Below are 13,428 nucleotides of genomic sequence, written 5' to 3' on the forward strand. Positions count from 1 at the left end.
TTTTTTTTTTTGGTTGGGGGTTTTTTGTTTTATTTTTTTGTTGTTGTTTTTTGTGGTGTTTTCTTTTTAAATTATACCATCTAAACCATATAATTTCCTATTTTGAAGATAATCGTTGTAAGAGGAACTAACAAACTAAAGCAAAACAAATTGTTTTTATATGATAGTAAGTGTCCAACATGCCTGTGTATAATTACCTAAGCAGCTTACAACTGTAATTACGGGTGAGGTTACTTTAGACTTACACAAAAAGCCTGCAGTGCAGATTTTCACAACCAGCTGCCTGCACTACCATGGACTTACTTATGTATAAAATGAATAGTGCTAAGTTCACGCAACTAACTAGAAGTTGAGCTACTGACATACTCCTTTTAGATATATTTGAGCCCTAAGGGTCAGTAAGGTAACAACCTAGCAAATTTTGTTTTGCAAAGTGGCAATGGAAGAGTTACCTACTTTTTCCTTAAAGCGATATTTCTATGCCCTAAACAGTATTTTGATTACTTTACAACTATCAGATATCTTCCAAAATAACTATGAACTATGAAAATAATGAAAAATAGGTGTTCAAGAATATATTCCACAGGCAAAAGGCTGCAATTCCACAATGAAAAGAGACAACTAATTATTTTTTTTAGGGAAAAAAAACACTACAAAAAAAAAGAACTTTAAACGTGTATCAGTAAATTAGAAGCTATGATGCATAAGAGCAATATGGAATGGTAAAGACAGAGAAAAAGTTGCAACTGATGAGGCTGAGAAGCTTAAAACGTTATAAAGCCTAAGAAAAAAATAAAAACAGTGACACAACCAATTACTGAGGACAGTAAAATTGCAAAAAAAAAAAAAAGACATCACATGCAATACTTTAAATTAGGAAATTATTAAAATAACATATCTTATGAATAAAATGCTTTAACAGTGGTAGAGGTGTTTCCGTCATCATCAAGAAATTTTTTAGAAATAAATACTCGTGATGGCAAGGTCAAATGATTTGTTCCTGCTAATTTTAGAAGGGTTGGGGTTGAAGCCTCAGGTCTACACAACGATGATTTTAAAACACAACTGTAGTTCCAGTAAGTCACAAGTTAATACTTTAAAGATATTTAATAAAAAAATAGAAACCAACTATGTAAGCCAGAAAGCTTGACACAACTAGGAAATATACAGAAGCAGCAGTAAGTGTTTAAATTAATAAATTAACACACCAAAATAGTCCATGTTGATTACCATCAAAGTAATGTAATAACAGCTCACGCACATGAAGACCAAAATGACAATTTTGCAATTTTAAGTAATACAAAAGTGAGCCAATATAATATGTATCTACATGGTATGACTTACTAGCATGATGGTTTCAGAACTGTATTAGAGCAATAATGAAGATAAGAAGCGAATTAAAACTAAAGATATCACCAAATTTATTTATTTAAAAGAGAGAACCTGCATGGACTGTTGCCATATTTAAAAGCACTCAAAGTTTTCCATGATTTGAAAGTGACTCTAAACACACTTCCTGACAGCATGTTGTGGATAGAGATGGACACCGACTAAACAGAGTAGAAGTCGGAGCAAGACCAGAAAGACCAAAGAGGGCAAACTCACTGAAACAAAATAGGCTTTATGAGAATATTGGTATGGAATAAGTAAGGGTCAATACTTTAAACAGTAGATTAATCTAATCTGCACATGCCTTTTATGCAGTATAAGAGAATGATCCTAAGGAAGACAAGCATAGAGTAACTATTCAGCAGCAGTGGCTATCCTGCATGAGTAATTCCAGTTCTGATTACAGAGATCATCTCCAAAACAGAAGAAACAAAGCTATAAGATAACTGCACATGACCCAATTTTTGGCCCAATGCTACTAAATAAGTAGCTGTCAATGAGAAAAAAAGGTTGAAATTCACAGACATTAAAAAACCGGTAATTGCATAGGCAAGATTAAGAAACCCTTTTGGAAAGAGATTTTGGACTTCTATAGACACTGTAAATCAATCAATCACTAAGGCTAGGATCTTCCTCATCCTCCTGATCAGGACTGCAACAAAAGATATCACTACAAGTAGGAAGCATTATCTCCAAATCTTTGGAGATTTTCAAGACCCACCTGGATGCAGTCCTGAGTAACATGCTCTGTCAAGCTCCAGGCAATCCTGCTTTAGCAGGGGAGTTGGACTAGACGATCTCTATGGTCCCTTCCAACTCTAAAAATTCAGTGAAATTCAGTGAAAGCCAATAGCCACAGGTGCAACCAAAAGGTCTGTAGAAGCTGTGAGCCTTCACTTCATTTTCTACCATGACAGTATCCTTTACAAAATGGAAACATACCACCTGGATTCTTGTGGAATTTGGTGACAGAGCTATGCACAAATACTGAAGCACCATCAATCAAGAAGATGTCAGCTCGTATTACATTTGTATTAATTAAAACAAACTAGGTTTAGTCTAGAAAAAAGAGTCTTTGAAATGAGGCCCTGAAAAGCAGCAGGAAAAGGTGCTTGCAGAATAGTAATCAAAGCTTAGTAACTTCTGGTGACAATGTTCACAACAATGAGACGATCATCCCCAACATGGTCCAGGCAAAACAAACCAGTGTGTTCATACTCAAATGGATGGAATATGGCAGCAGAAAACATGAATGATACAAATGGTAGGTTACCACTTGAATGCATCTTCAAAATTATACAATCCTTGTCATCCTAGATGAGAAGGAATACAATAAAGAGCACTGCAGCAATTAAAAAAATGACATTTCCTTTGTTCTTGAATGGCTGCCTAAGGTAAACCAGAGCATAGGAGAACAGTTATACTCAAAGTCCCTGGCCTGAAACAGAGCGCCAAAAGGCAAAGTTCACTTTGGATTTCACTTTTTGGGCAAATAAATTCATCTGTCCTGCAAGAATCTAATATCCTAAGGAAGCAAACCTCTGTAAGTGACAGCATCTCCTTTATCAAATGTTCAGTTCACATGTAAGTGAACAGGAACTATCTAGAGATCCCAATCACTTGCATATGTGGCTGCCCACAGAAAATCTAAACAAATAAAGCAAAACCAACTCCATAGACTCAACAAGTAGAAGCAGAATAAGAATCCTGTCAAGTGCTTTGTTTAACACTTAACAGAAGTTGTTCACAAGACAAGATTATGATGAAGACAAACAGATTTCAGGAGCGGAAATCATATCTGTTGTTGCACTCAGCAAGTTCTATCAATTCCCCTTGTAACCACAGGCAAGAGACAAGGCTTTGCTGCAATACTGGTTCTAGACTCATAAATGCGTTATTATCTGGCACTGCCACTTCTGCTGCTGTAAAATATCCAGTAGGATCAGACTGTTCTTCCAGAAAAATATGATGGAGAGATCCCGAATTGACCTCTTCAATCTTCAAGAAAAGGAGACAAATCTGGATGAAGCAGTAATATCGTCCTCAGCAATGCGGGGCGCAACCTGAGGTGCTAGACTAGCATCTGCTACAGCTCCAGGACAGGCTGACAGCATCTCAACTGGCATCTCCTATATCAGAAGCCATATGAATGAACTGGGAAGATCTGGAGACCTGCCACTAGAAGTAAGCATCTGGAAGTGAGCAGAAGTAAATGGATTTTGGCTATCTTAATGTTGTTTTAACTGGTCTACAGTAATCCGCAATATCCAGGAGTCGGTGTTCTGGTTTATTCCCATCTGCATTTTAACTTCAGAACTCTGATATCCAAAGACATTTATTTTCCTTTCACATCAACACAGGATCTGCAGCCCTTTCTTTATCTCAAAGCAAGCGATATTTGCTATCTCCCATTCCAACAGTTTTCCCTTTAGATCTGTATCCCACTTGTTACCCCAAATGCCTTTTTTTTTTTTCCTCCAGAGGTGGGAGGCATAAAAAAAAGGAAGAGGAAAATAAACACACACAGAAGGGAAGGCTTTCAACATGCAGGTTGTTGTAAACTTCCGTCTTTCAAAATTTGTTCTTATACCACACAATCCCTGCCATTTGATTGGAGTTCAGATTTAAGATTTCACAACACAGCCTTCTACTCAAAGTCTGAGGGCAACGCTTTCATGTAGTGCCAGCTGATTGTCTTAAATTAACTAAAAAAGTCTTTGATTCACATAGATCCTTCTGGTTTATTTGTTTTGAGAGAAAGTCCTTTCATACAATGGATCGAGTGTTGATCTATTGCTATATTACAGGCCCAACATCCTTAAAGAAACTCAAAAAGCTGGATTCCGCTTATATATCAAAGAAGAATTACCATATTCTATCTACAAACTGGCCTTTGATAGAAACTGGTAACTTAGAAACTGAAGAGAAGTTACACAAAGGAAATTAAGATTTCACAAATTCTTTCAAAATTAGGAGTAGAAAGATCCATAAATTCTTCCAGGGTTATTAATGATCATAAACCTGAGGATTCTCTGTAAATACTGAAATGAACATCTACTGAAAGGAGAAAAAGGGAACCAAAAAAAGAGGTTAACCAAAATACAATGTATGGGAATGAAGGTCTGTGTATTTTTGGTGACTTTATTATGCACGTTAGACAAGTGTTTTAAGTGTCTTCTCATTAACATTCAACTTCAATTAGTTTGCATTGTATCAGTGCTCTATTTCCAACAGAAGCAGCTTTCCTGTGCTTTACTATTTGAAATAACCACAGGCTAACAATGAATACATTAAACTATTCTTAAACTCATTTAAGAAGTCATATCTTAAAATGCAACCTCGATAGCACAAAATTCAGTTACATCAGCTTTCATAGAATTCAACTACACCTTTCTCCCCACAGCAGCAAGGAGAACTAGCTTGTTATATGAAGATGTGTTACAAAAAAATAATCCCAAAACCACCAATTCCTACAGTTCATGCTGTATTTGTGGCTCCCTGGCCTCCTCAGAGAGGAAGGTAACTGCTATATAAAAAGTTTTATATATACTACTGCAGAGTACGAGCTTCTTTGTAAGTACATAACTTTATTGACTTGATTTAATGACATTTTCTTGATGCTAAAATTAAAATCACACATCTATTTTTAGTACTTATTGCTACATACTTACTCTGCCATTACACGTCTGACGTTATTGGCATATAACACTGGATTTTTTCTTTCTTCTTCTGAAGGAATATACACAGGTAGAAACTGCATAGAGAAAACTGAATTATACCAAGAATATTTAACATTTAAACAACCTCTATTATAGCACTGTGGTGAAAGATGTATACAGTTTGTTGCTATTTACAAAATTATAATAACAAAGGGTTTATAAAAAAGTTAAAAATGGAACTATCAAATGCTTAAGGATGCATTAATCTTCTAGAAATTCATATAACAGTGACACTGTTCATTTCTTACCCCGTGGAACCCGAGTAGAGCTTTGCCTTCCTTTCATAAGTGGGACCAGGAATTTTAAATTATTTAAAAGTATTAGCAATTTCTTTCACAAACTTTTACATCCTGTATTGTTCAGCTCTTTGCAGATAACCAAGAAAAGCACCTGCTACATGAACACTGTAGCTTAAATATCAAGTACATCAGGTATTTACTGTTTCCCCTGCACATTTTGAAATCATATACAATGGCTTAATGCACATCAGAAGTGCTTTTATCTTCTGTTGTTGATGTTTTGAAAAATCTCTCTTTCAAATGGACACTATATATTCATACTCAGATGAAAGAAAAATTCTAAATAAATGCAGGTGACCACACAGTCACAGAACAGTTGAGGCTGGAAGAGAAAAATTAAACCAGAACTGCTGGAGACCTGCAACAGAAAAGGCAGCTTTCAGAATGGAATGGTCTATATTGCAAGATCTTCCAGCTTTTGGTATGGTTTTAAGTGTTCATTGAAATATGATGCAAGCCCCAAGATCATGGCCAGTCCCACCTATAAAAACCCTCAAAATGTCCCATTCCGACCAAATAACTAACTTCTCAGATAGAAGGAACAAGAAGGGATCACTCTGATTTCCATCCTTGCTCAGTAATAGACAGACAATTCCCTTAGTAGTGCAATACAATGAGATAATTTATGCACTAAATGAGCAAAATGTTCATAAACCTGTGGCAGGCTTCTCAAGTAGAAACCAAATTTGTAATAAGTTTAGTTATATTTCATATAATTACCTATTGGTAATACAAAATGGCAATTACAACCCAGAAATTTCACATTGGTCTCAAAAAAAAAAAGAATCGGGGAATAAATATTAAGTTTATCATTTAAGCAAACACTTCTCAATAACTATGAAGTTAGCGGTATCTTCAGAATTGCATAACAGTATTATCAGCAGCACCTAAAATGCTGCCATTAGATGTTTCCTCTAACTCTTTCTTAGAGGTATTCAGTGATGGACAAATCTTTAACTTATTTTGGGTTTTTCTACAGCTTTCCATATATGCACCACTGCAACTGAAAACATAGGACTCTTGACTTCTATGTTTACAAGCAGGTACACCAGCCTGACATGACGCAACATACAAAAGGACAAAGACTGTGAAGCTAACAGAAATGGAGAGATTGTTTCTTCAAGTTCCAAGCCCAATTCTATTTCTTTGACTTGCAAATTGCTATCAGGTCATTCATCCAAGCACAGGACAAGTTTGAACATGAGGCGATTTCAGAGGCGTTCTACATGTTTGTGTCTAACTGAATGGAAATAGCACCATCATTTCAGCACCATTAACAAATATAAGAGAAAAACTTTCAGCTGCTGCAGACTGTGATGGATGGATGAACACTGTTTTGCTGGCCTGTCAAGCCTCAAACTGACATGGGCCAAAACAAGCTAGACGTGCAGGTAATCACATACCCTTTCTTCTTCACAAGACTGCTTGCATGTCATTTCCAAGTGGATAGAAGTGTAGGCCAATAATTATAGTAACCTATTACAAAATCTACATAGATGCTTGCTTCTCAACATACATGCTGGATGACATGTATGGTATGCCAGAACATACACATGCAGAGAAGCCCAGACTAACAAACTCTGGGTCCTGATTGCTGGCTGTTAGACCTTATGAGCTATCATTTAATCAAGCCCATACTGAAGTTGTATTGTTTTTCTGTATATCTGAGTAATTGGATCTTCAGCAGTAATTCTGGTATCAAGGCTGGTTGGTATTTGCCAGAATCCTTGTGCTGATGGAACCAAGCAGGAATAAAAGCCAATAAAATTTGGAAACCAGGGGAAAAACATGACTTCGAACACAGAACAATTCATTTTTCCTCTATGTTCCTAAATATGCAGCACTTCATTACAAAAACAGATTGAAAAAGTAGCTCTCAAGTACTCTGCCTCATACTTGCGAGCAGCCTCGCAACAACTCTGCTCTTCCACCCTCTGCCAGCTCCTGCTTTAGTAGAGTATTTCAGAAAGTCGCTAGCCTTTTTCTTAAAAAAAAAAAAAAAAAAAAATCGTAACTTGTCCTTGTGCAAGTTCTGTATGTGCTACAGAAACTCAGCATCTGCTGTCTCAAAAAAATCAAGAAAGCTCAGCAGTGTTCACTTCTGTGTGAAAGAAGCCATTTTACTTGCCTAAGGCAGAAAGTTATGTTCCTCAGATAGAGTAAAAATTCTGCCAATCAGCTGGTTTGTCTTATCTCTGTGTCAGACAGTCACTCCCTGGCCCTTCTACCAAAAAGAGGCCACTGTTTTGGAAATAAAATTTTTATTTATTTATTTTTAATATACTATTAATAGCTGAAAACATGCAACTAAAGTGATAAAACATCACAATTTTCTACAAGAGATAGAAATGGCTATAGTGGCTGGGATTTTGTGCATTCATTATTTTTGAGAAGAATTTATAGCATAAATAAGTGAACACAGAGCATAGCAATGGTAAATACTGTGATTAGTATATGTTACAATAGTAACATACATGTGTTTGTAAATATGTAATAGTTCTTCTTACTAATTTACCCTGTCATCAGTAAGAGATAAGAAGCTGCTTCATTATTTAAAAATGTAAGCAAAAGAACTGCAGAACATCTGTCAAATATCCTATATAAGACCTTTAAAGCACCATACTTCACAAAAATGTAATTACTCTGTGTAAAATGCATAATTGCAGCAATTTAAAAGAAAAGTTTTGTAGTGAAAACGCAAAAACAATTAAAGAGTCTTCAGCCTTAGGATCACATAGTGTTTTCCTCAAAACAAAGTTAAGAATATACATAAACTTAAATTTTCTTTGTGTTTTCCAAATTCACATTCAGAACAGTACAGCCTAATAGAAAAAAAAAATTACCCAGACATTAAATAACCTATCTGGCCTATAAGAAGCTACTTACTACAATTTTTCTCTTGAAGATAGTCCCTAGTTTGTACATCAGCATTCACACACTTGATTATTTAACACACACAGCTAGTGTACTAGCTCAAATAGCAATCAGGCGATTTAAAAGATAAGAAATTTGTTCACAGAAGACTATTTAAACAGACTGAGAAATTTATCTACTCAATTTAAATGAAGAAGAAAGTAAAGTCTCAAGGCAAGTAGGAAACTGTATTTTGTTATTCCAGTTTTAGGCTACATTTTCAGATACAGAAGGTATTTGTCTAAAATATAAGCGCCATTTAACCTGTTTTTACAGACTGTGTTAACATACAAATTTAAGTAACAAAATTTTACCGCAGAATTAAATACAAAATTATGTATTCTGATACTGCTCAGAATACATTGGGGTTTTTTTACTGACCTCAATTTCCACAGAATTGTGAAGCTGACACAAAGTAAGCCATAGAATTTCTAACCTAAAAGAGAGAAAAAATGGAGGAAAAAAATTTACATGAGTGAAACGGTAGTACATTATGCTCCAAAGTCTTTAAGTGACATTCCTATTTGTAGGTATGATCATATTCAGATACAAAATTAATAGAAAAGGTCTTTGAGAGTACTTCTGTACAGTACACTATGTAAGGTGGAACAAAAGCAATTTACACTGAATTTGCATCTTAAAAGATATACAAAAGCAGGAAGACAAGCAGTAACCTGATATACAGGTACTAATACATATAGTAAGATAGCGTGTAAAGAAAGAGCAAGTCTGTTTCAGGAAAATGTTATATTCAGCATAGAACTGGCAACATTAATTATAACCACTAAGATCTTATCATTACCTTGGTTTGGAATCAAAGTTCATTATACTTCAGAAGTCTGTTAATGAAATGCAGTACCTGTGTTTTAGTAGCCTAAGACACAAGATACCAGAATAAACCTGACCTTAGAAAGCAGTAAGATTCAAATCCAGGAAAGGATTTAGTAAACCTAAATTAGGGAGCAGCGTCAGTAGCCACATTTTATACATTATCTAGGTAGTTACAGTGGTCAGTCACTGCGAGGGGAGGGCTGGTCAAAATCCTCTTAGGCAGATAAAGTGCAGTTCCTAGAAGCAACATCCTACTCATTTTGCTATACATTTATTCAAGGCTGCAACACTATTTTCTCCCCTTTCTTTCCATCTTACTGATGATCCAGCACATTAAAGCAAAGAAAAGGAGCAACAACAGTGGAAGCTGTTATTTGGAGTTCACGTCACTTACAGGAAACATGGAAGTCTGGTTTCTAGGTCCTTGTCCAAGAGTATTAAAATATCTCAGTAAGTTACAAGTAAACTTTTCTCTCTACCAATTCTTGTAATCCTTAATTATTAAACCTTAAATTATAAATATCAATTAAAAAAACTGATAGAACCTGTATCTAACTCAAGTCTGACGTAGAGAAAATTTAAGTTGTATGCTACAGTTCAATCTTTGTTTTCAAGGTAGAGTCAGTTGATCTGCTCTGAATACTGCCAAACTAGTAAAAACATTACTTTGCATAAGTAGAAGAAAGTATATAGTTTCCACGTGACAAGTTTTCAATCCATTTTATAGACTACAACAACTCTGAACGAAGAGAATACTCCTGGGTACATCATCATTTCCAGATTAAGTTTTGGCTAACACTGTGACAGAAGAAGAGAGACGTTTGTTGAGAAAGTGAAGACTGTATCAGTCTCAACTGTATTTTCTGCTAAGACATAAGAAATACATTTTAGATCACTTAGGAGAATTAATCCTAATTAAGTAAAGCTGTAATTTAAACTGACCCAGTGAATTTGCATAACATCACAGGCTGCTTCAGATTCTGATTCAGCTTTAATTTAATTTAACTTTATTAGTAGAGGTCAGCACTTCCAAATAAGGGTTTTCTACATATTTAAGTGATCTGAGGCAACACATCTACAAGTTCCTGCCCTTTTCTTCCTCCTTCAATGTGTTCCTGACTCCTCAGGTAGGACACTACGCTGGAAGTAAGCTACTCGCTTATCTCCCCTCTGGCTGAGTTGATTTGATTGATGAACTGCAGTAGAAATGCAAAAGAAGAGGCAGGAACTCACAAGGAGAGAAGAGAAATCCCAGCATACAGTACATGCTGCAGTACTACTTACTGTAGACATTACCATGGATTCCTCTACTTCCAACGCGACTATTTAACTGAAAGCTGAACCTTTAGAAGTGAACAATGAGTTCCTCGAGTCTCCAAATCTAGACTTGTCCTTAAATAGACTTGGTTCGCAGTCCATTTGAAGATGTAAAATTTATTGACAAAATTGTAAATTACTTGAATCTTGGCTAATCCCAATGGTCACTACTAAGATACATATGATCTCAAAGGAGATTCCCAAGGAAGAGGCTAATGGCAAGCCATTAACCACATCATCCAACTCCCCTCTACTTAGGGTTCAAAATTCCTTGATCTTCATCTAAATATTTCTAAATTTTTACTCCAACCCAACATGAAAATAATGCTAAAAAAATATATTTTTTAAACCAGCAAGAACTGCTTCATTTAGAATTTTACATTACATGAATTTGCTAACAAACCTCTGAATAACATTTTGTTTAAAAAAAAAATAAAATCAAAGTTACATTCAGGCTAGATAATGGAAACAGTATCTCCAAATTTCCTGAGTGGGTTGACTGTTTCTGTGGGACATGATCAATTTCCAATGATAGCCATACAGATTTTATACAGAAACACACCAAATCAACTTGCAGGCAATAAAATACGTAGAGCAGAAGCAAGTTGTTTTACTTCAGGTACTTGGCTAAAAACAAAAACACCACAACAAAAAACCCAACACCAAAAAACCCCCCAGTTTGAAATAAAAACCTAAAATTCATTCTACAAACCACCAAAATCATAGCAGCAGAATTACACTTTGTACCTGGATTCCTCTAACTGAATATTAGCATAATTAGGGAATAATAGATAAAAGACACAAATTAATCCCAAAGAATAATCCAATAGCCAGCAATTACTACTTGACTATATACACCTATAAGACATGTAAATAAAAACTACTGAAGGAAAGCTATCACAATATAAGCAATTAAAACATAAATCACTTACGCTCCTGGCCCTTGCCACGTCCACGTGATTGTATCCTAAGAAAATAAGCATGACAGTTGCAATCAATTATTGCACTTTAAACTTTCGTTTTGTTATAGATAGAGTAACTGATATCACATGACTAAAACAGTCTCTTGGAAACCTCAGTGTTCTCTTTGCAAAAGTTCTAAGCCCTAGTAGGAATCAGCCTACCTTTTACATAGCCAGGAAATACCCAGCAACCTAGCTCTTAAACACAGAATATCTATATTTATCAAACATTTAAAGATCCAGGGATTCCTCAAACAATGTTAGCCTTGGAAAAGAAAGTTATTTAGTGTAAGCTAATGATCCATGATAGGCATAGTCCATGTGTATTTTCCTAATCCATCCTGTTTGACAGGGTTTCCCTTCAAGTGTCCCTACACTTTACCTGGACCTCCCAGCAACAGATATGAACACCCCGTAACACTTCTGAAGTGTTTGGGACCTGCAGAGATGATTGAAGGGAAGTCTGCTCAACTGACACGAGGCAGTAGGACGAGTAAGACTTTACGTCTTACCCCGAAACAGTATTTTTCCAGTTGCCTTTACTCAAGGACAGTATACATCCACCTGCCTGATCCAATAACCAAAAGGTTCGTTATCAATCTCAGAATATCAAAAGTTTTTCAACATCAAAAGTTCATTACCAAACCAAGCAATTTATCTCAGGCAAAACCAGCAGTGCTTTTAGATGGCTGAGATGAACAGTGTGTAAAACACTGAGAGGATAAATAGCAGTGCAAGTGAACAAGATGCAAATACCAAAAAGGGAACAGAAACTTGGAAAGGAGTATGTAACAGGTGACAAGAAGGAATATGACAGTAAAGGTCATCACATTTTTAACTGTAAGACTAAGAAACAGCATAGAAAAAAAGCAGTAATACTTGGAGACGACATTTATGTGTAGAACTAAGAATCCCAAAATCTGAAAATGAGTTCCAAGTTACTGTTTTGACTAACTGGGAAAATAATGTGTAAGTTATTAATGAAAAGACAAGAGGACTTGGTAAATTCAGGTTTCTAGAAGACCAGAAAGATATTTCTATCAATCTACTGAAAGTGTTCAGTAGATTCCGTTCAGTTCTATGCTACCATCCAAAACCACTTTAGAGAGTTTAGGTGATTACATGTGCCATGATCTTCAAAAATCAGGACAAGGGTCACATTTAATTACCGTTTAGAGCAAAAGGCTGTCACAAGTGAAAATGAAAGAAAGCAACACACCCATAAAAGGTGAAAAAAGTTATTAACATGACTGATCAACAGCCTGGAGTAAGGTCAATACATCATGAAGGACTACTAAAAATTTAAATCTTGACTTCCAACAATTCTTTTAAATCAAACAAAATACAATAAAAGAATAATTTTATACCTATCAATCAACATACATGCATGAAAGTTGACTTCTCCATGTAGCGATCTTGTAGAACTTTCATGTCTATAGTTTTACTGTTAAACTGTTTCTGGCAATTTTGATGTTTCTGATAATACTGCAAGTAAATACGTTATGAGGTTCGTTTTTTCCACGAGGAACTTTGATTTACAAGCCCTGACCACTGCAGTGTAGACAGCTGATAATTTCTCTAATCAGAGACTAGATCTGCCATACAGAACACCACCACAGCACTACACATACCCAACTCAGCTCTCTAAATTGCAACACTGCAGAAGGAGAAGGGGAAGAAAGTGAGCTCGATAAAGGTACCTTGCCTGGGCAATGGATCACTAAACAATGAATAGGTATTTTCAGCATCCAGCCACCGTGCTGGCTGGCTGGCAAGACAAGCTCAAAGCCGCCATGAACCTATCAACAATCCTGCAAGAAACTCACAGTGTGAATGTCACAGCAGACATGCATGCTTTTTCTCAGCCAGAACATCAGGATGCAGGAGGGAGAACAGCTACAAATGCTACATAGCGGCAAACAGGATTCTGGTCTGCAAGAGGCAGACCTATTTTGTAAAAATTCCTGCCAGCATATCCAATATTTTTTATGACAAAAA

At 35.8% G+C, this 13,428-nt stretch overlaps 1 protein-coding gene across 1 annotated transcript in view; it reads right to left on the reverse strand.

Annotated features, from left to right (window-relative positions):
* Positions 1-13,428, reverse strand: part of LPCAT1 (lysophosphatidylcholine acyltransferase 1) — a 67,377-nt gene that overhangs the window by 29,436 nt on the left and 24,513 nt on the right. Inside the window, exons 7-9 of the mRNA XM_014938644.1 lie at positions 11,401-11,435; positions 8,702-8,756; positions 5,061-5,143 (exon numbers count right to left, since the gene is read on the reverse strand). Coding sequence (XP_014794130.1) covers positions 5,061-5,143; positions 8,702-8,756; positions 11,401-11,435 — 173 coding nt within the window. The remainder of the gene's footprint in view (positions 1-5,060; positions 5,144-8,701; positions 8,757-11,400; positions 11,436-13,428) is intronic.

The sequence above is a fragment of the Calidris pugnax genome, unplaced genomic scaffold (assembly GCF_001431845.1).
Source record: "Calidris pugnax isolate Ruff unplaced genomic scaffold, ASM143184v1 scaffold13, whole genome shotgun sequence".
Lineage (NCBI taxonomy): Eukaryota > Metazoa > Chordata > Aves > Charadriiformes > Scolopacidae > Calidris > Calidris pugnax.